The following is a 21,955-nucleotide window of genomic DNA, read 5'->3' as shown; positions in this document are numbered from 1 at the left end:
ATACTTGGCCCGCGGGGACTGCTGGGAGTGACAGTTGGAGCAAAGACGTCGCCGGCCTATCACGTGATCAGTGTAAACAGCGTGCGGCCTTCTGGGATTTGTAGTTCTGTATAACGTGAGAGATACAAATATACAAGATTCATGTATATGAAACACTTCTCAGGTTGCCCGCTTTTTCTCCAGACAAACCGCAGGAAGTGGAAATTTATATGGAGACTAGTGGCTCGTTTACCGCTGGGCACAGAGGTCCTTTATCCACATTACTGATAGTCTTCAAATTTGTCAGTACTAATAAAGTTAGGCAGTGTATTAAAAAAAAGTGTTAACATTTGTTTATAATAATAAAGTTATTGTAAAAAAAAATATTCAAAATTGACTTGACGCAAATGTCAGCGTGCCGTGCGCAGTGACGTAAGATCCTGGAGCACCAATTAGTGGGCGGGACCGGCTGTCTCCACGGAAACCCCAGTGGCTGGTGGGCTGAGGCCTGGAGGGGTCGGTAACAGTGACGGTACGTGTGACGAGCGGAGTGGGGGGGCGGAGGATACCGGGCGGGAGGTTACCGGGAGGCGGGGTCTCCTCTCTGTAGCGGGTGATGCACCGTCTAGGCCACAATAGTGTGATGTGTGGGGAGGGGGCGTTATATGTCCAGTGTATTGTTACTGATGGGGGAGTCACAGGAGCGGCCGGGCGGTGGTTTATTATAAGACTCTAATGGCCGGGAGGGAGGGTAAGCGGAAGGTTATTATATTGGGAGGATCATGAGGTTCTGCAGCAGCTGAGGTGTATGATGAGGTTCTGCAGCAGCTGAGGTGTATAGGATGAGGTTCTGCAGTAGCTGAGGTGTGTGATGAGGTTCTGCAGCAGCTGAGGTGTATGATGAGGTTCTGCAGCAGCTGAGGTGTAGTATGAGGTTCTGTAGCAGCTGAGGTGTAGTATGAGGTTCTGCAGCAGCTGAGGTGTAGTATGAGGTTCTGCAGCAGCTGAGGTGTAGTATGAGGTTCTGCAGCAGCTGAGGTGTAGTATGAGGTTCTGCAGCAGCTGAGGTGTAGGATGAGGTTCTGCAGCAGCTGAGGTGTAGGATGAGGTTCTGCAGCAGCTGAGGTGTAGTATGAGGTTCTGCAGCAGCTGAGGTGTAGTATGAGGTTCTGCAGCAGCTGAGGTGTCTTATGAGGTTCTGCAGCAGCTGAGGTGTCTTATGAGGTTCTGCAGCAGCTGAGGTGTCTTATGAGGTTCTGCAGCAGCTGAGGTGTAGTATGAGGTTCTGCAGCAGCTGAGGTGTATAGGATGAGGTTCTGCAGCAGCTGAGGTGTATAGGATGAGGTTCTGCAGCAGCTGAGGTGTATGATGAGGTTCTGCAGCAGCTGAGGTGTATGATGAGGTTCTGCAGCAGCTGAGGTGTGTAGGATGAGGTTCTGCGGCAGCTGAGGTGTAGGATGAGGTTCTGCGGCAGCTGAGGTGTAGGATGAGGTTCTGCAGCAGCTGAGGTGTAGTATGAGGTTCTGCAGCAGCTGAGGTGTAGTATGAGGTTCTGCAGCAGCTGAGGTGTCTTATGAGGTTCTGCAGCAGCTGAGGTGTCTTATGATGTTCTGCAGCAGCTGAGGTGTAGTATGAGGTTCTGCAGCAGCTGAGGTGTAGTATGAGGTTCTGCAGCAGCTGAGGTGTGTGATGAGGTTCTGCAGCAGCTGAGGTGTATGATGAGGTTCTGCAGCAGCTGAGGTGTATAGGATGAGGTTCTGCAGCAGCTGAGGTGTGTGATGAGGTTCTACAGCAGCTGAGGTCTAGGATGAGGTTCTGCAGCAGCTGAGGTGTATAGGATAAGGTTCTGCAGCAGCTGAGGTGTAGTATGAGGTTCTGCAGCAGCTGAGGTGTAGGATGAGGTTCTGCAGCAGCTGAGGTGTCTTATGAGGTTCTGCAGCAGCTGAGGTGTAGTATGAGGTTCTGCAGCAGCTGAGGTGTAGTATGAGGTTCTGCAGCAGCTGATGTTCTCCAATCTCCATGTGAAGCCACATTAGATGTCATACAGTGATATGAGTGACTGGGAATGGGGTCTGGTCACCAGGTCTAGACTCTGCGGGGCCGGGATCTCACATGTCAGGAACAGGAGAAGCAGGAAACTGCGGCCGAATATAACACTGGTGTCTGACTGACATGTCTGATCCTGCAACTCTCCGCTCCTCAGCATAGACGGGATATACCAGCCGACAACCAGCTGCATTGTGTCTAAGGGAAACAGATGGGTCCAGATCCATAGAGAAACATGGCTGGTCAGATTGATCCAGATCTCTATAGAGAAACATGGCCGGTCAGATAGATCCATATCTAGAGAAACATGGCCGGTCAGATGGATCCATATCTAGAGAAACATGGCCGGTCAGATGGATCTAGATCTAGAGAAACATGGCCGGTCAGATGGATCTAGATCTAGAGAAACATGGCCGGTCAGATGGATCCAGATCTCTATAGAAAAACAGGACCGGTCAGATGGATCCAGATCTCTATAGAGAAACATGGCCGGTCAGATAGATCTAGAGAAACATGGCCCGTCAGATGGATCTAGATCTAGAGGAACATGGCCGGTCAGATGGATCCAGATCTCTATAGAGAAACATGGCCGGTCAGATGGATCCAGATCTAGAGAAACATGGCCGGGCAAATGGATCCAGATCCATAGAGAAACATGGCCAGTCAGATGGATCCAGATCTCTATAGAGAAACATGGCCGGTCAGATGGGTCCAGATCTCTATAGAGAAACATGGCGGGTCAGATGGATCCAGATCTCTATAGAAAAACATGAACGGTCAGATGGATCCAGATCTCTATAGAAAAACGTAGAAAGGTTTTCCACAGCTCCTTAGGTAGTGCAAAAATTCTTTATTGGTACATATAAGGTGAAGTTAAAAACTGGTTAAAATGGCGCGATTTTAACCAGTTTTTAACTTCACCTTATATGTACCAATAAAGAATTTTTGCACTACCTAAGGAGCTGTGGAAAACCTTTCTACGTTGGATCTGTATACACGGGATACGGCCCGCAACCATATCCACGTGCTCCACCCTTACCTGGAGACCCGTGTACCTGCATGCACCTCTATTCAGCTGGGGTGAGCTGACTTCCATGTGTATGTTTCTCTATAGAAAAACATGAACGGTCAGATGGATTCAGATCTCTATAGAGAAACATGGCCGGTCAGATGGGTCCAGATCTAGATCTAGAGAAACATGGCCGGTCAGATGGATCTAGATCTAGAGGAACATGGCCGGGCAGATGGATCCAGATCTCTATAGAGAAACATGGCCGGGCAGATGGATCCAGATCTAGATCTAGAGAAACATGGCCGGTCAAAGGCATGTATGGGCTGATGTAGCTCTGCAGTTCTGGTTAGAACCTATAGGGGCGAGTTCTTGTTACATCAGTGTATGAGATGACATAGGAGCTTTGGTGCTGCTCTTTACACCTCTCTGTATACCATCCCCTGGCTGATACACGTATGGAAGGGATTTACTATAACAGACGTCTTCTTTTGTCTTCCACAGAATATGTCTACCTTGGAAAAGCAACTCCACGTGGGGCGGTTACCCCCACGACCACCTATGCCTGGGGCCCTGCAGTCTGGATCCAAGATGAGAATGGGGTAAGCGATGATGAGCGGAGCCATTGTGTATGGATTACACTGTCTGGTAATCTGGTATAGGGGATCGCTACCTAATAGTCCAGTAGATCTCCAGCTGGTAGGGGACTACAGCTCCCAGCATGCCCTGACAGCCTTCAGTGAGCTTAGATCACTGATCTCCAGCCTGGTTGTGCTCTTCCACTCCTTCCGCTGTCATGACATGCTGGGAGTTGTAGTTGTATCAGTTTTCTTCTTCTCAGCCATCATTCTGTCAGAAATGCCAGACTTGTCGGATACTGGATTAAAGGTTTTTTTTGAGACTTAAAGGATTTTATTCTCTTTCTTTCTAGGCCAGGAAGGAAGCGAGACTTCTCCCCCGTTCCCTGGAGCCAGTATTTTGAGTCCATGGAGGATGTGGTCGTGGAAAGTGAAACCGGCAAAGATATATCCAGAGCCTATATGTGCGGTCAGGGGTTACTCATCTGTATTGTGTATTGGGGTATACGGAAGGGTCAGGGTCCCTCTGATACAGGGTCATGGGCTTCATGTAATTTAGTAGTATTATACCATTGCCTGACATTCTGCAGGTAACGTCATCCAGGTCCTGAGTGGGATATGGAGGGGTGTTGTATAGACAGGAAACCTCTCCATTATTCATGCTTCCCTGGCTGCTTCAGCGCTCAGAGATGGCCTTGAGGGGGCAATTTCTTAGTGAGTGGTTCCCTTCAAAGGCTGTCAGGCGCCCTCCTCGGCGGCTGTCAGGCGCCCTCCTCGGCGGCTGTCAGGCGCCCTCCTCGGCGGCTGTTAGGCGCCCTCCTCGGCGGCTGTTAGGCGCCCTCCTCGGCGGCTGTTAGGCGCCCTCCTCGGCGGCTGTTAGGCGCCCTCCTCGGCGGCTGTTAGGCGCCCTCCTCGGCGGCTGTTAGGCGCCCTCCTGCATTTCCACCAGGCCCTTTTTAGCACTGGCATATCTCCCTTGAAATCCAACATGCCTGATCACCTGACTTCTGGAGGTGGCCCACAAGTTGGCGGTTAGTTGTAAGGAGCCGACTGGCATCGGTCGTGACATTGTCCTCAGTGATATCCATGGATGTCAGTATCATGTATAGCTTCCTGCGGCTATAGGGGCTACATGAGGACTTGGGGAGAGCAGACATCTCTCTATTAGTTGTGGTATCATGCATCCGTCCGCTCCATCTCTTCCTTAACTTGGAACACAGCTTTCGTATTTACAAGAGTGGATCGGAGGGGCCCGTCCTGCTGCTTCTACATGGAGGCGGCCATTCTGCACTGTCCTGGGCAGTCTTCACGGTGAGTACCGACATGGAGACAGGAAGGAGAGTATCAGGGGAAATCCTTGGTAGAGCTGGAGGGGTAGCAGTGGATATCACAGGAGGGTCACAGGGCTGCACGAAGCCATGATTGAGGTGTAGTAGTAAGAGATGGGGTCATAGGAAGCCATGATGGAGGTGTAGTAGTGAGAGATGGGGTCATAGGAAGCCATGATGGAGGTGTAGTAGTGAGAGATGGGGTCATAGGAAGCCATGATGGAGGTGTAGCAGTGAGAGATGGGGTCATAGGAAGCCATGATGGAGGTGTAGTAGTGAGAGATGGGGTCATAGGAAGCCATGATGGAGGTGTAGTAGTGAGAGATGGGGTCGTAGGAAGCCATGATGGAGGTGTAGCAGTGAGAGGTGGTGGGGTCATAGGAAGCCATGATGGAGGTGTAGCAGTGAGGGATGGTGGGGTCATAGGAAGCCATGATGGAGGTGTAGTAGTGAGAGATAGTGGGGTCATAGGAAGCCATGATGGAGGTGTAGCAGTGAGAGGTGGTGGGGTCATAGGAAGCCATGATTGAGGTGTAGTAGTGAGAGATGGGGTCATAGGAAGCCATGATGGAGGTGTAGCAGTGAGAGATGGGGTCATAGGAAGCCATGATGGAGGTGTAGTAGTAAGAGATAGTGGGGTCATAGGAAGCCATGATGGAGGTGTAGCAGTGAGAGGTGGTGGGGTCATAGGAAGCCATGATTGAGGTGTAGTAGTGAGAGATGGGGTCATAGGAAGCCATGATAGAGGTGTAGCAGTGAGAGATGGGGTCATAGGAAGCCATGATGGAGGTGTAGTAGTAAGAGATAGTGGGGTCATAGGAAGCCATGATGGAGGTGTAGTAGTGAGAGATAGTGGGGTCATAGGAAGCCATGATGGAGGTGTAGCAGTGAGAGGTGGTGGGGTCATAGGAAGCCATGATTGAGGTGTAGTAGTGAGAGATGGGGTCATAGGAAGCCATGATAGAGGTGTAGCAGTGAGAGATGGGGTCATAGGAAGCCATGATGGAGGTGTAGTAGTAAGAGATAGTGGGGTCATAGGAAGCCATGATGGAGGTGTAGCAGTGAGAGGTGGTGGGGTCATAGGAAGCCATGATTGAGGTGTAGTAGTGAGAGATGGGGTCATAGGAAGCCATGATAGAGGTGTAGCAGTGAGAGATGGGGTCATAGGAAGCCATGATGGAGGTGTAGTAGTAAGAGATAGTGGGGTCATAGGAAGCCATGATGGAGGTGTAGCAGTGAGAGGTGGTGGGGTCGTAGGAAGCCATGATGGAGGTGTAGCAGTGAGAGATGGGGTCATAGGAAGCCATGATGGAGGTGTAGTAGTAAGAGATAGTGGGGTCATAGGAAGCCATGATGGAGGTGTAGCAGTGAGAGGTGGTGGGGTCGTAGGAAGCCATGATGGAGGTGTAGCAGTGAGAGATGGGGTCATAGGAAGCCATGATGGAGGTGTAGTAGTAAGAGATAGTGGGGTCATAGGAAGCCATGATAGAGGTGTAGTAGTGAGAGATGGGGTCATAGGAAGCCATGATGGAGGTGTAGTAGTGAGAGATGGGGTCATAGGAAGCCATGATGGAGGTGTAGCAGTGAGAGGTAGTGGGGTCATAGGAAGCCATGATGGAGGTGTAGTAGTGAGAGATAGTGGAGTCATAGGAAGCCATGATGGAGGTGTAGTAGTGAGAGGTGGTGGGGTCGTAGGAAGCCATGATGGAGGTGTAGTAGTGGGAGATGGGGTCATAGGAAGCCATGATTGAGGTGTAGTAGTAAGAGATGGGGTCATAGGAAGCCATGATGGAGGTGTAGCAGTGAGAGGTGGTGGGGTCATAGGAAGCCATGATGGAGGTGTAGTAGTGAGAGATGGTGGTGTCATAGGAAGCCATGATGGAGGTGTAGTAGTGAGAGATGGGGTCATAGGAAGCCATGATGGAGGTGTAGTAGTGAGAGATGGTGGTGTCATAGGAAGCCATGATGGAGGTGTAGTAGTGAGAGATAGTGGAGTCATAGGAAGCCATGATGGAGGTGTAGTAGTGAGAGGTGGTGGGGTCGTAGGAAGCCATGATGGAGGTGTAGTAGTGGGAGATGGGGTCATAGGAAGCCATGATTGAGGTGTAGTAGTAAGAGATGGGGTCATAGGAAGCCATGATGGAGGTGTAGCAGTGAGAGGTGGTGGGGTCATAGGAAGCCATGATGGAGGTGTAGTAGTGAGAGATGGTGGTGTCATAGGAAGCCATGATGGAGGTGTAGTAGTGAGAGATGGGGTCATAGGAAGCCATGATGGAGGTGTAGTAGTGAGAGATGGTGGTGTCATAGGAAGCCATGATGGAGGTGTAGTAGTGAGAGATGGTGTCATAGGAAGCCATGATGGAGGTGTAGTAGTGAGAGATGGGGTCGTAGGAATCCATGATGGAGGTGTAGTAGTGAGAGATGGGGTCATAGGAAGCCATGATGGAGGTGTAGTAGTGAGAGATAGTGGGGTCATAGGAAGCCATGATGGAGGTGTAGCAGTGAGAGGTGGTGGGGTCGTAGGAAGCCATGATGGAGGTGTAGTAGTGAGAGATAGTGGGGTCATAGGAAGCCATGAAAGAGGTGTAGCAGTGAGAGATGGGGGTCATAGGAAGCCATGATTGAGGTGTAGCAGTGAGAGATGGGGTCATAGGAAGCCATAATGGAGGTGTAGTAGTGGGAGATGGGGTCATAGGAAGCCATGATTGAGGTGTAGTAGTAAGAGATGGGGTCATAGGAAGCCATGATGGAGGTGTAGTAGTGAGAGATGGTGGTGTCATAGGAAGCCATGATGGAGGTGTAGTAGTGAGAGATGGTGTCATAGGAAGCCATGATGGAGGTGTAGTAGTGAGAGGTGGTGGGGTCATAGGAGGCCATGATGGAAGTGTAGCAGTGAGAGGTGGTGGGGTCATAGGAAGCCATGATGGAGGTGTAGTAGTGAGAGATGGTGGTGTCATAGGAAGCCATGATGGAGGTGTAGTAGTGAGAGATGGTGATGTCATAGGAAGCCATGATGGAGGTGTAGTAGTGAGAGATGGGGTCATAGGAAGCCATGATGGAGGTGTAGCAGTGAGAGGTGGAGGTTATAGGAAGGTGTAGCAGAGCAGATTGGGGGGTCACAGTGGTGCAGAAGGACATCAGTCTGAGGTCTGGGTAACAACCTTGTATATTTCCCCCTTTTCCTAGACTGCGATCATCAGCCGGATTCAGTGCCGAGTGGTTGCAATAGATCAGCGAGGCCATGGTAAGCTATGGCAGATATATATATATATATATATATATATATATATATATATATATATATATATATATATATATATATATATATATATATATTACTGTATAATAAGCTGGCTAGTAGAAATAATAAGCAGCCATTTATTTTATCCTCCAGGAGAAACCAAGGTGAAGAACCCAGAGGACCTGTCAGCAGAGACCATGGCCCGGTGAGTCTCATGTGACGGAGTTATTCTTGGTGTTATATACACTGAACGTCTATCTCATAGCTGATCTGTGTCTATGTTGTCAGGGACATTGGGAATGTGGTGGAAGCCTTGTACGGGGACCTCCCCCCTCCCATCATGCTGATAGGACACAGTATGGGGGGAGCCATCGCCGTGCACACTGCCGCAGCTAACCTCATCCCTAGCTTGCTGGGCCTCTGCATGATCGATGTTGTGGAAGGTGAGTGACCATGTATCAGGCTGCAACTAACACATGGCCGTTGTTTCTAGTGGACAATATTCATTATATTGTGGTAGCTCTGATCCTTCTGCTGCACACAGACTGGTCTCTACTGATCCTGGATACTTTATTCTTTATACTTTGCTCTCTTTCCTAGGCACGGCAATGGATGCTTTGAACAGTATGCAGAACTTCCTTCGCAGCCGTCCCAAGACCTTTAAATCGCTTGAGAACGCCATTGAGTGGAGGTCGGTCACTGCAGATATATATTTGTGCCAATGTATATTCAAGGGGTTGTCCGGGCATTGAAAAACATGGCTGCTTTCCTCCAGAAACAGCACCACTCCTGTGCTCAGGTTGGGTGTGGGTTTTGTAGCTCAGTTCTACTGAAGTGAAAAGAGAAGTCCTGTGGAAAAAAAAGCACAGGCAGGGAGTACAGGAACATAAAAAGATTATATACTTATCAGTCCCTGTGCCCCCACAGCGCTGCTCTGACAGCTGCCGGCCTCCTGTAGCCCCTGCTGCTGCGGTGTCACAGCCTGCTGATAGATTGCCTTCCCATCCAATCGGTGACTGGGGCGGGACACCACTGCAGTCTCTGACTGGCTGAGCAGGCAATCCATATGACATTGCAGCAACAGAGGGCGGGGCTATGGGGGCACACCCTCTGCCTTCCGGGGATTAAAAAAAATAAATAAATTGTGGGATTTCCCATTGAAAGGAGTTGAATTGTAATACCACACACAACCTGAGGAGAGGGGGGTGCCGTTTCAGTAAGAAAGTAGCTGTGTTTTTTTCTAATTCTGGATAACCCCTTTAATATACACACTACAGGTTTCAGTTAAAAAAAAAAAATCCATACATTTGACTGTGAAGTCGTGTTTTCTCAGTGTGAAGAGCGGCCAGATCCGAAACCTGGACTCGGCCCGAGTGTCCATGGTGGGACAAGTCAAACAGTGAGTATTCAGCTGTAAATGTCCCAGGGTGGTGGGCATATATATGCCTGACGGCCACCTCTCCCGTCTGAGAGGGGAGAACCACCGGCAGTTCTACAACCTACGTGTGGTCGGCCTTAGTATGTGTGTTCCTCTCCAGATCCAATCATCTACACATGTATGATATCTATACGTCACGTGTGCTGCTTTATCCATAGGTGTGAAGAAGCCACAAGTCCTGAAGGGCCAAAAGCTTTAGTAGAAGGAATCATTGAAGAAGAGGAAGAAGATGAAGAGGAGAACGGAGGACAGTCCATTAACAAGAGGAAGAAAGAGGATGATACAGAGGTGAGAGGAGAGCCGGGAGCTCTGCTGTGTCATCCCATCACCCTGTGTGTATTGTACCCAAGTTATGGTGCAGCCCATGGCCCCGTAGATGCTGGTGACAGGTTGTAGCGAGCATGCTCTGTAGATCCCGCAACAAGTACTGTGATTTTCCTCACATCCAGTTGTGAGGAGCATTGTGCCATTTATGACTGAAGAACCCGTCAGTAAGAGGTCATCCAAGCTGTTATCACAAGCCGACACCTTGGTGTCCGTCACATAACCAGGAAGGATTTGTATCCACTGGAAGTAACCAATGGTTTCCATCAGTGTCTGCAAACAGATATCTTGAAAACCTAAAGGGATTATCCAGGATTTTAAAATATTACTACTTTTTGGCAAAAACAGCTCCACCCCTGTCCCCAGGTTGTGTGTGGAACTGAGCTGCAAAACCCCACACCCAAACTGAGGACAGGACAGGTGCTGTTTGTAGAAGAAAGCGGCCATGTTCTTATAAGCCTGGATAACTCCTTTAATACAGACCATATACTGGAAGATTGTACGAGATTTCATCACACACAGGATGAATATTTTCTGAAACTTCTGAAATGTCTTTAATTTCATTGCTTTGTTTTTTGCTTTTTTCAGACCAAGAAGGAGCGCCCCTACACCTGGAGGATCGAGCTGTCAAAGACTGAGAAGTACTGGGAGGGTTGGTTCAGGGGTCTTTCCAACCTCTTCCTCAGCTGCTCCATTCCTAAACAGCTTCTCCTGGCAGGTGGGTGACCTCTGCCGCTCTGCAGGTTTTAGGTCTCGTTCACACCCTAAGGATTCGATTTGGATTCATCGTATTTTCTAACATCCCACATACAAATGCAGGGTATAGAAGAGTATTATACTCCATTCACATGCACTGGATAGAAACCTGTGCAGATTCAGGAGCGGTGGAGTGCTGTACTGGGGTATATCCGGCCCTTCTATACATAATACATGGATTGTGTGCCAACCCACCATTCCTTACCATCAAAGTCCCATTCTCAACGTCTCTGTTGGGGTTGGACACTTTGCAGTCAGACATCTATTCTTTATCATTTGGATTGGGAAGAGGTTTTTAGGATCTGGAATAGTCCTTTAAAGTGGTACTCTGGTAAAAAAAAAATATATTTTTCTTTCAAATCAACTGTGTCAAAAAGTTATATAGATTTGTAATTTACTTCCATTTAAAAAATCTCCAGTCTTCCAGTACTTATCAGCTGCTGTATGTCCTGCAGGAAGTGGTGTATTCTCTGCACTGACACAGTGCTCTTTGCTGCCACCTCTGTCCATGTCAGGAACTGTCCAGAGCAGGAGAGGTTTTCTATGGGGATTTGCTGTTGTTTTGGACAGTTCCTGACATGGAAAGAGGTGGCAGCAGAGAGCACTGTGTCAGACTGGAGAGAATATACCGCTTCCTGCAGGACATACAGAGCTATATCTTCGGCACAGAGGCATTCCCATTTATAGGGGTGGTCACACTGATAGCACTTATCCCTTACCTGCTCTCTAGAACAGGTGTCCTGAGACTGAGCAGTGGCCTGCTGAAATACAGTAATACCTCTTCTTTATCAGCAATGAATGATGAGTATTCTAAGTAGTAGGGTAGAGCTTACAGTCTGGCTGATCATAGACTTAGATGATAACTCTTTTTCAGGAGTGGACAGATTGGACAAGGACCTCACAATAGGACAGATGCAGGGTAAGTTTATTGATATGACATGGGCTCTTGTGTGTACAGTACATTCGGCACCCTGCCGGGTCCAGCAACCAAAGCCTTTGGCTCTCCAGGCATGATGGGAATTGTAGTTTTGCAACAGCTGAAGGGCCATAGGTTCCCCATCCCTGTTCTAGAGCCACAGATGACTATTGGTTATGGAACCACACTAGGGGATTGTACTGTCAGGATGGATCTGAGATCCTCACCCTGTGTGCAGCTACAATAGTCTCCTTCACATTTTACAATTTCTATTACAGGAAAGTTCCAGATGCAGGTTCTCCCGCAGTGCGGCCATGCTGTACATGAAGACGCTCCAGATAAAGTAAGACACGGGATGCGGGGTAACCCTTTAGTGTCAATGGGGACGGTGCAGGCTGAGGCTTATAGACAGCAGCTGACAGTGAGTTACATCAGGCCAAGATCAGAAATCAAAAGTATGGTCCAGGCCATTAAACCACTTAGATGCTATAGTCAGTAGTGACCACCTGTTAAAAAAAAATATAAAGGTTTATTTTATAGTTAAAGGGGTTGTTCACCAAAAAAAATCTTTCAAATCAGCTGGTGCCATAAAGTGCCAGAGATTTGTAATTTACTTCTATTAAAAAAAACCTTCAGTCCTCCAGTACTTATCAGCTGCTGTATGTCCTGCAGGAAGTGGTGTATTCTTTCCAGCCTGAGGGTGGGTTCACACTGAGGAACAGGCGAGGAATTGAAGAGGAATCTGCTCTTATTTCAGCTGAAATTTCCTCCTGTAAAATATGTACAGAGCAATGTCCCATTGTGCTCAATGGTATTTCCACTCTGTTGTTCACACTGGAGAATTTTCTGCTGCAGATCAGCTTTCCGTCTAAAGAATTGACATGTCAATTCTTTGGGCGGATTCTGCTATAGGAATCCTGTAGAAGTCAATTGGAGCTTAAATTCTCTGTGTGTTCTGCTCAAATTCCGCTCCTATTCTGCCAGAGCTGAGGAATTTTAAGCAGAAAACTTTCCTCTACAAAGGGTGTGTCACACTACGGAATCCGCACGGATAAATTCCGGTGGATTCCGTCGCTCGTACCCGTTCACATCTGCGCGCATATCCTCCTGAGCCAAAGACACCATTCCGCATTCCGCCAAAAGAATTGACACATCAGTTCTCTCGGCTGAATGGGCACGGCCCGGTGTCTGTGGCTCAGGCGGATTTGCACGCCGCTGCGAATTTGTACGAGCGACCAGAATCCGCAGGAATTTATCCATGTTGATTTGAGAGTGTGAACCCACCCCAATTCGTCGAGAATTCCTCAGTGTGAACCCACCCTGACACAGTGCTCTCTGCTGCCACCTCTGTCCATGTCAGGAACTTACTGAGCAGCTGCAAATCCCCATAGAAAACTTCTCCTGCTTTCCAGACCGGAAAGAATACACCAATTCCTGCAGGTCACACAGCAGCTGATAAGTACTGGAAGACGTGAGATTTTTTTTAATAGAAGTAAATTACAAATCTCTGTCACTCTGTGGCACCAGTAAAAAAAAAAATGGTTTTCCCGCAACAGATTTGAATGCACTGTATAAGCCATGAATGTGTGATGGGTGAGATGTGACGGCTGCGACCCCAACCAAGGAAGAGATCAGAAGGGATCACACACATTGATTTAATAAAGCAGAGGTTTAAGAGCAGCGAGAAACCGGGTGATGCTGATCTTTAACAGGGGATCAGACAGGCTGCAATACCACCCAGATGTCAGGCTATGGATTGAAAATAGAGGAGGCTACCCACTATAATCTATGGGCGCTTTTATGAGTTGGGTGTAGGGGCTATACACTGACCACCGGGTGGCGCTGCGACTAATTTCTATGTCTTCTCTCCTGCACAGGTCGCGGAGGCTGTTGCCACCTTCTTGGTGCGCCATCGGTTTGCAGAACCAGTTGGAGGATTTCAGTGGTAAGATTATATTATTACATTATATTATAGAAGGGGAACTATGAACAGGTTAGAAGATTAGTTTCCGTAATATTAGCGATGTCCCAGCTATTTGTTTATACTGAGTTCATCTGCAGCAGATTTAGGAGGTACTCCGGAGAATATAAGAATATACAGTACATGGGGGGGGGGGGGGGTGGTTCCAGGCATCTCCAGTGTAATACACTGTAATACCTCCTCACTCCCCCTCCCATCCATGACCCTGTACTTGGGGGCTTGATAACACCTGAGGGATACGGAATTGCTGGTCAGGTGGATGGCAGTGCCCGTCAGTGTGACTTCCAGCAATAGCATATACCACTTACTTTAGCAGCAGGTTATGGAGGTGCAAGATGTGTGAATAGGTGTCCTGCCCCCGAGGGAGAGGGATAGCTCTGTGACTTTATAGGTTTGCTTCTTATAGGTAGACTAGATCCCTGGGGGGAGGGGGGTTCTCTGCCGCCAGCCTTCCATGTTTCTATGACTCACATCCTTATCTTTCTATTCCTGTTTTCCTCGTCAGCGTCTTCCCGGCCTGTTAGTGACCTGCGGTCCGGAGGCACAGAGTCGGCTTGTAAATAACTTCCTCCGGAGGCCACAGCAATGATCCTGTTACGGCAGAGCGGCGCCACCATCAGCTAATGCCAATCAGTACCACAATCAAGTATCCATGGTGTTTCTGTCTCCTCCTCTCACTGGTCGGGGGGCGCTGTCACTGTGTTAGCACAAGCCGGACCTCGGTGGACTGATGACCCGCTCATCCTGGATGACCACAAGTAGTGACCATGGCAGCCATCATTCTGCTTACTGCCACTATAACTTATGGTTTGGAGAAGCACAGGCTTTTATAGGGTGTGTGTGTGTGTGTGTATATATATATGTGTGTGTGTGTGTATGTATGTATGTGTGTATAAATATATATATAAAATGTGTTTATTTATGTATGTGTGTGTATATATGTATACACACGCATACATATACATATATATATATATATATATATATATATATATATATACACACACACACTACATTTTAGAATCCACTGTCATGTAAAATGAATAGTAATCACTGTATACTGAAGAGTTTTGCGTCGGTATATTTGTAGTTTTACCATTTTCAGGATCTCCGCTTGCTGTTATCACATAGAATCGTTCACTTTCATAAGGACAGTCTGATACTTCTCACAGCTGAGGGTTTGTCACTATTGTATCCGCTCCTCCAGCAGCATCCCCCGTGTCTCTATATAATTTGCAGCAATCACCCTGTAGTATAATACGGTTCAGGGAAGAAACAGAGTGCTGCACCTCACACCTATGGCTGACACTAGTGCCTCTCGGCTGCATAAAAAACATCAGAATTCTGTATGTGAATTGATCAAGCCATACTGCCCCATGTACCTCGTGCAGGTATCTGATACACATGGGTCCCTACACTAAGTCCACACTGTGCCAGTCAGCGACCACCACCCCCGCAGGCGTGCACAGTCAGGGAAGGGAGGCCATGGAACGGCCCTGCAACCCCAATGCCACAGGAATAGACCCAAAAATGCCACACCAAAACCCAGCCAGCACCGCCGGCGGAGGAAGCTGCCCCCAAACAGCACAAGTCTGGATAAGGTATTGCACTCACCATAGCTAACAAATGTGTATCAGATACCGGCACGAGGTACATGGGGCAGTATGGCTTGATCAATTCATACACAAAATTCTGATGTGTTTTTTATTTTGCCTAGGGGCACTAGTATCAGCCATAGGTGTGAGGTGCAGCACTCTGTTTCTTCCCTGAACCGCACCCTGTAGTATAAGGCGAAGAGTTTTCAGCCTCTTGATGTGCACAATGATACTTCCATTCACTGACAGCAAGCAGAGACCTTGAATAGTATGTTAGAGAGCTAATCCTTCATTATACAAAGATTAGGATTGATTTCACATGAGAAAAGCCATGTTACCCTGCAAGATATCATGGGCTTGGTTGATGTCACTGCCCGATGATGTCACGGTCATGTAAGCAGCCTTCACTATTGGGGGCACTTTGATAAATAGAGACCCCCTTTTATTGAACATAAGTTAAAGCAGGACATATATATTAGATAAAACTTGTCCGAAGCTCATACTTTCAGTGAGATGTACCATGTCGCTATTCTCCTCCCATAGCAGATGTCAGGGTAGATGAAGGATCGGGCATGTCTGATTTGAACATACTCAATCCTTTGTTCTCTGGGGGAGATAAGCCGCCACCGCCAAAGGGTCTGTCAGCTGCTTATTCTTCAGCCTTCATGGTTTGCAGCAGTGCCATAAAGTGGGATTCTGTCATTTTTAAACTAAAATTGCTTCCATCTGTGTCTCCTCCTCCTGCCGCCAGGGGTCCGCACAGGTTCTTGCGTCATCACTGTCTCCACAGTCACATCCCTCAGTCTCTCAGTGACTTTACAGTAAGAACAGAATTTGCTTTGTGGCCGGAGTCGTTTTTATGTTTAATGAATGTAAAATCTTTAATTTATGGACAGAAGTGAGAACACAAATAAATGTTCACGTCAGAGCGGCATCCGTGTGTACAGATCTGGGGCGCTGTGTTATTTTGGGGATTAGCTGGAGGTGGTCTCTCTCTATAATATATATATATATATATATATATATATATATATATATATATATATATATCCAGAATATGAGGGATCGTCTGCTGTGTATATGAGGAGCCTCGTCCTGTACTGCCATGTGGTCACCAGAGGGCGCCATCAGCACGGAGGCTTCCAGTATGTAGAAATAATTTCCATACATAAGTAAATAGCTGATACTGTCTGTTGTGCAGGTGTATCCAAGCCTATCAAATCTGCTGTTGTATCTAAGCCTGACATGTATGATACTGTCTACAGCAGGGATGGGGAACCTTCGGCCTTCCAGCTATTGCAAAACTAAAATTCCCATCAAGGCTGTCCAGGCAGGAGGGCAAAGGTTCCCCTCTCCTGGTCTACATAATGCTGGTATCTAAGCCTATGTGTGATACTGTCTTCTGTGCTTGGGTATCTAATCCTATCATGTGTGCCACTTCCACTGTGCTGGTGTATCTAAGCCTTTCAAGTGTGATACTGCGCTGAGTTGCTGGATGTAAGCCTTTTATGCATGATACTATTTGCTATGCTTGGGTATCTAAGCCTGTTATGTAATACTGTCTGCTTGGCTGCTGTATGTAAGCATTTCATGTGAGGTATCTAAGCCTGATGCGTGATACTGTCTGCTGAGTTGCTGTATATAAGCCTTTCATGTATGATACTGTCTGAGGTATCTAAGCATGTTGTGTGATACTCTCTGAGGTATCTAAGCATGTTGTGTGATACTGTCTGAGGTATCTAAGCATGTTGTGTGATACTGTCTGGTATCTAAGCATGTGTGATACTGTCTTCTGTATGAAAGCCTTTCACGTGTGATGATGTGTGAGTATCTGTATCTAAGCCTGTTGTGAGATACTGTCTGGTGTTATCTGTGTCTTCTGTGTGTGATACATGCTCCTGAGGCCGGTATGTAAGCCTACCATGTGTGATGCTATGTATTTAACCCTATCAGGTCGGTCCAGACACATCTATAAGGTTTAGTGGCTGCTAAAGTTGTTTGCCACCCAGAATGACTGAAGCGTCTACAAGGAATATTCAGCCTCCTGGGTGATGTCCTGTGCGGGTGTGGAGCCGGCCCCTGGCTGCTGTGCGGGTGTAGTGGCGGCCCCCGGCTGCTGTGCTGGTGTAGTGGCGGCCCCCGGCTGCTGTGCTGGTGTAGTGGCGGCCCCCGGCTGCTGTGCTGGTGTAGTGGCGGCCCCCGGCTGCTGTGCTGGTGTAGTGGCGGCCCCCGGCTGCTGTGCTGGTGTAGTGGCGGCCCCCGGCTGCTGTGCGGGTGTAGTGGCGGCCCCCGGCTGCTGTGCTGGTCTGGTGTAGTGGAGGCCCCCGGCTGCTGTGCTGGTCTGGTGTAGTGGAGGCCCCCGGCTGCTGTGCGGGTGTAGCGCCGGCCCCCGGCTGCTGTGCGGGTGTAGTGCCGGCTGCTGTGTGGTCACCAGATGTAGCAGAGCTGAGTATAATGCACAGCAGGAGTATGGCTGGGGCTTCAGCACTGATCTGATATTGTGTAATATCCATACTTCAGTGTCACCCCCCCCCCCCCCTTCCTATACTGATATATGATCTGTAAGGGGCCCCGGGCTGAGCCGGAGAGGATCTTCCTTTCTGATGGATGAGTAGAGAAGAACATTCCTCTTCTGCTGCTGATCACCTATCCCCCCCCCCCCCCCCAAGCCTGATCCCCAAGAAGCTTAATGTTACAGCATACATCGGAACGGGGACCCCCTGGTCTTCAGCCCCCACTAGGGGGATGGCAGTAATGCTACATGGCAGCTCTCATGATTTCTTATTCCTGTCATTGAACATAACAACTGGCTGCTGACACTATGAGGCGACACTACACAGAAACTAGGACCCTCTGGTCATCACCTTTAACCCCTCCAGGAGGTAAGGCCGGCAGCATTCCTGATATGGTGGTTATGGGCAGGGGGCCGACTACTATTGGGCCCTTATATGTGGGCTGACAGAATGCATATGACCAACACTGATCATTTACAATCACACAGAAGATCCAATCGTCCGAGGAGCGAGCTATGGCCGGTCCTTCATCCTTGGGCTTCTTATACCAGTAATGCCTATGGGAGAGGGGTTTATGCTATCATCCCTGGTGGTCTAGGGTAGCAGTGCAGTTACTGAGAATGTCCCTGGTAGGCTACATTAGTGTTCTCAGCTCCCCCTGGAGGTCACAATGTAGACATAACACTTGTCGCAGCTCACAAGATGAGGAGTGGAGGTGAGACACTGGTCTAGGGTATAGAGTATGGAGTTAAAGGGGTTGTTCACCAAAATGTTTTTTTTTTTCTTTCAAATCAACTGGTGCCAGAGATTTGTAATTTACTTCTATTTAAAAAAAATCTCCAGTCTTCCAGTACTTATCATCTGCTGGATGTCCAACAGGAAGTGGTGTATTCTCTCTAGTAGTATGACACAGAGCTCTCTGCTGCCACCTCTGTCCATGTCAGGAACTGTCCAGAGCAGGAGAGGTTTTCTATGGGAATTTGCTGCTGCTCTGGACAGTTCCTGACATGGACAGAGGTGGCAGCAGAGAGCACTGTGTCAGACTGGAAAGAATACACCACTTCCTGCGGGACATACAGCAGCTGATAAGTACTGGAAGTAAGTAACTTGTCTTCTGGTGAGTGCCCCTAGTGGTGGCTGCAGTATTGTATTGTGTGGAGCTCAGTCCCCTCTATTACCCTCACAGATGTAGATCCCTAACTGTAAAAGCATCATGTGATGTCCAGGAGAAAACAGAGCATCTGATTGGTTGTTCTATCCCCCCAGGTTTTTGGCTGGTCCGGCGCTACTGCCTTTCCTCCCAAAAGTTCTTAAACATATTTCAAGACAAACCATAAGAGATGTTTATTTCTTACACAGCTGAACCATGTGGGATCAGTGCAAAACTGCTCTGAAATACTCTGTGCTGCTGGAGCAGGCTCTCCTTACATGTCTGTATGTAACTGCAGTGGATACTCTGTGCTGCTGAAGACCCTGCTCCTTTTATTATGTAGTCATTCTATTCGATCTGCACAAGTCTCTCCTGAAATACTCTGTGCTGCTGAAGACCCTGCTCCTTTTATTATGTAGCCATTCTTTTCGATCTGCTCACGTCTCCTGAAATACTCTGTGCTGCTGGAGCAGGTTCTTCTTACATGTCTGTATGCAGGGCTGTATTAACAGCTGCTGCCGCCCTAGGCGCTAAACCTGAGGACGCCCCATCTTCACGCACCTATTGGCGATACCAGACCTGACCAATACCACCATACCCCCCACCCCCCTGGAAAAGACACCAGGTTTACTGGCAAGTCTAAACGGGAGGAGGGAAACTAAAAAAATAAAAACAAAAAAATTAGTTTTTTTTCTGTCCCCCTGCTCCCTGGTGCTGCCCCCCTGCAAGGTGCTGCCCTAGGCACCGGACCACGGGTGCCTAGTGGTAAATACGGCCCAGTCTGTATGTAACTGCAGTGGATACTCTGCTGCTGAAGACCCTGCTCCTTTTATTATGTAGCCAATGTGTTCGATAAGTACAAGTCTCTCCTGAAATACTCTGTGCTGCTGAAGGCCTTCTTCCTTTTCAATAGGTAATTGTCAGTCTGAGGAATTTCACAAGGTCTCCACACTCCTCTCATTTTTACTAAGCTAGTGTGAGGAGGCTTGTGTTTATGGTGTTTCCTATACACTGCACCTACAGAAGAGGGGACCCTACCTCCCCTATGTCTCCATATACACCCTAAGAAGAAGCAGCATGGAGGACATTATAAAGTGGTAGCAGACTGAGCTCAACAGATCACACAAAAGATCAGCTGATCTCTCAAACCTTGCTGTAAAATCTAATACTAATAGTTACCTCTTGTGTAGTTACTTTGTAGTCTATGCCTGCTTTTGATCTCCTTTATCTCTATACATACCCTAAGCAGCAACATGGAGGACATTATATGGCAATAGTGAAGAGTCAAACCTATGGATCAACCCCTGGGGTGAAATCTATTACTTACAGTTAACTTGAGTAGTTTTTGTCTGCCATTGCTCTCTGAACTCACCCCCACCCCTTCCATCTCACTCCTCACTTCCCCTTACTCCATAGACTTGTATGGGCAGCATGTAACCTGATCCCAATGATAACATATCCTGCAAAGCTTCCTACATTTGCAAAGTTTGTTGAAACAACAACATGGATATGAAGCCCACTGTAGTCGTCAGGTTCTCCAGCATTAAATTTGGACCTCCCATGTACCAGATCTGACCAGATGTGACTTTCTCCATTGGTTTAATCTCTGGTCATCTTCCCCTTCTTTAAGGATCTTTGGCCATTGTCCTTCTATAATACATTCAGAATATACCTCCTTGGGCTGGTTAGGGGTATGGAAGGTTTGGTCCTTTTGGTCAATGACCCCTTGGTTCTTCATCAAAGATCTTTCCAGAACTTTTCTTGGACTATTTCCATAAAGATCCACAGATCACACCAGATCCTGGACAGTTCTGTGTGTTTAAATGCATCTAGATCATCCAAAATCATGAATGGTTTTGGGACGTGGAATACAACTAGGATGACCACCAGGTCCTGTCCATCCAGGCTGGGAGGATGTCTACTGACAGTCCCCTCTTGGCTCCTCTGTCAATCTCATCTGGAGCCATGACACTCTCATCTCCTAGAACGTTCACTTGTCCTCTCTGGAGCCATGACACTCTCCTCATGTCCTAGGACTTTCACCTGTCCTCTCTGGAGCCATGACACTCTTCTCATCTCTTAGGACGTTCACTTGTCCTCTCCAGAGTCATGACTATCTCCTCATCTCCTAGGACGTTCACCTGTCCTCTCTGCAGCCACGATGCTCTCCTCAGCTCCTAGGACGTTCACTTGTCCTCTCCGGAGCCATGACACTTTCTTCATCTCTTAGGACGTTCATCTGTCCTCTCCGGAGCCATGACGATCTCCTAGGACGTTCACCAATCCTCTCTGGAGCCATGACGATCTCCTAGGACGTTCACCTGTCCTCTCCGGAGCTATGACGCTCTCCTCATCTCTTAGGACGTTCACCTGTCCTCTCCGGAGCTATGACGCTCTCCTCATCTCTTAGGACGTTCACTTGTCCTCTCTGGAGCCACGATGCTCTCCTCAGCTCTTAGGACGTTCACTTGTCCTCTCCGGAGCTATGACGCTCTCCTCATCTCTTAGGACGTTCACTTGTCCTCTCTGGAGCCACGATGCTCTCCTCATCTCTTAGGACGTTCACTTGTCCTCTCCGGAGCCATGACACTCTCCTCATCTCTTAGGACGTTCACCGATCCTCTCCGGAGCCATGACACTCTCCTCATCTCTTAGGACGTTCACCGATCCTCTCCGGAGCCATGGCGCTCTCCTCATTGCCTAGGACGTTCACCTGTCCTCTCCGTTTCCCTAATCTCCAGGGTTCAGGCCGCACGGTCTATTAAACTCTTGCCCGTACTCGTGGATCCATTTGTTCGCCACTGTGGAAAGATACGACACAAAAAAAGTAAGATTTGGAGAATTCCAAGGATCCCTGGAGATACCTGAGACACCACAGAAGACAAGATGGTCCTCACTCCAAGGGGGGGTCCGTGAGCTTAGACGAACCCTCCAACCGAGGGGTAAAGTATTGTGAGCTGTGTGTCAGAGGTTCCCATGATAAGACTCTCGCACCCGTCCTGCCCTGGGTATCCGGAGTGTTGGAGGTTCCTAGCTCAGGAGCCCCCGAGTGTATGTGAGCTATAGTATGTATTCCCATCCATTATATAAATGCAACATGA

At 48.2% G+C, this 21,955-nt stretch overlaps 2 protein-coding genes across 5 annotated transcripts in view; one reads left to right on the top strand and one right to left on the bottom strand.

Annotated features, from left to right (window-relative positions):
• Positions 1-95: 95 nt before the first annotated feature.
• Positions 96-14,864, top strand: PPME1 (protein phosphatase methylesterase 1). 2 transcript variants are annotated; one of them, XM_069971938.1, is made up of 15 exons: positions 96-115; positions 3,539-3,636; positions 3,966-4,060; positions 4,832-4,923; positions 8,127-8,184; positions 8,335-8,386; positions 8,470-8,624; positions 8,782-8,872; positions 9,515-9,580; positions 9,778-9,907; positions 10,532-10,661; positions 11,574-11,618; positions 11,894-11,958; positions 13,493-13,560; positions 14,102-14,864. In XM_069971938.1, the coding sequence occupies exons 2-15, from the start codon at positions 3,542-3,544 to the stop codon at positions 14,118-14,120; spliced, it is 1,161 nt and encodes a 386-aa protein (XP_069828039.1). In that variant the 5' UTR covers positions 96-115; positions 3,539-3,541; the 3' UTR covers positions 14,121-14,864. The 2 variants fall into 2 exon arrangements, with proteins under 2 accessions (XP_069828039.1, XP_069828038.1); XM_069971937.1 differs by lacking the exon at positions 96-115 and adding an exon at positions 402-511.
• A 4,179-nt stretch (positions 14,865-19,043) lies between these two features.
• Positions 19,044-21,955, bottom strand: part of P4HA3 (prolyl 4-hydroxylase subunit alpha 3) — a 33,277-nt gene continuing 30,365 nt past the window's right edge. For all 3 annotated transcript variants that reach the window (XM_069969513.1, XM_069969514.1, XM_069969515.1), the window contains exon 13: positions 19,044-21,655. In XM_069969513.1, the coding sequence (XP_069825614.1) occupies positions 21,585-21,655 (71 nt within the window). In that variant the 3' untranslated portion in view covers positions 19,044-21,584. The remainder of the gene's footprint in view (positions 21,656-21,955) is intronic.

The sequence above is a fragment of the Dendropsophus ebraccatus genome, chromosome 5, assembly GCF_027789765.1.
Source record: "Dendropsophus ebraccatus isolate aDenEbr1 chromosome 5, aDenEbr1.pat, whole genome shotgun sequence".
Taxonomy (NCBI): Eukaryota; Metazoa; Chordata; class Amphibia; order Anura; family Hylidae; genus Dendropsophus; species Dendropsophus ebraccatus.
The sequence above is the reverse complement of the archived record's forward strand: the minus strand, read 5'-3'. Positions and strand labels throughout refer to the sequence as shown.

Coding starts and splice junctions, on each gene's coding strand:
- PPME1 (XM_069971938.1), top strand. CDS start 3,542: ATGTCTACCTTGGAAAAGCAACTCCACGTGGGGCGGTTACCCCCACGA. Junction 8,625..8,781: donor CATGATCGATGTTGTGGAAG/GTGAGTGACCAT, acceptor TCTCTTTCCTAG/GCACGGCAATGGATGCTTTG. Junction 9,908..10,531: donor AGAAAGAGGATGATACAGAG/GTGAGAGGAGAG, acceptor TGCTTTTTTCAG/ACCAAGAAGGAGCGCCCCTA.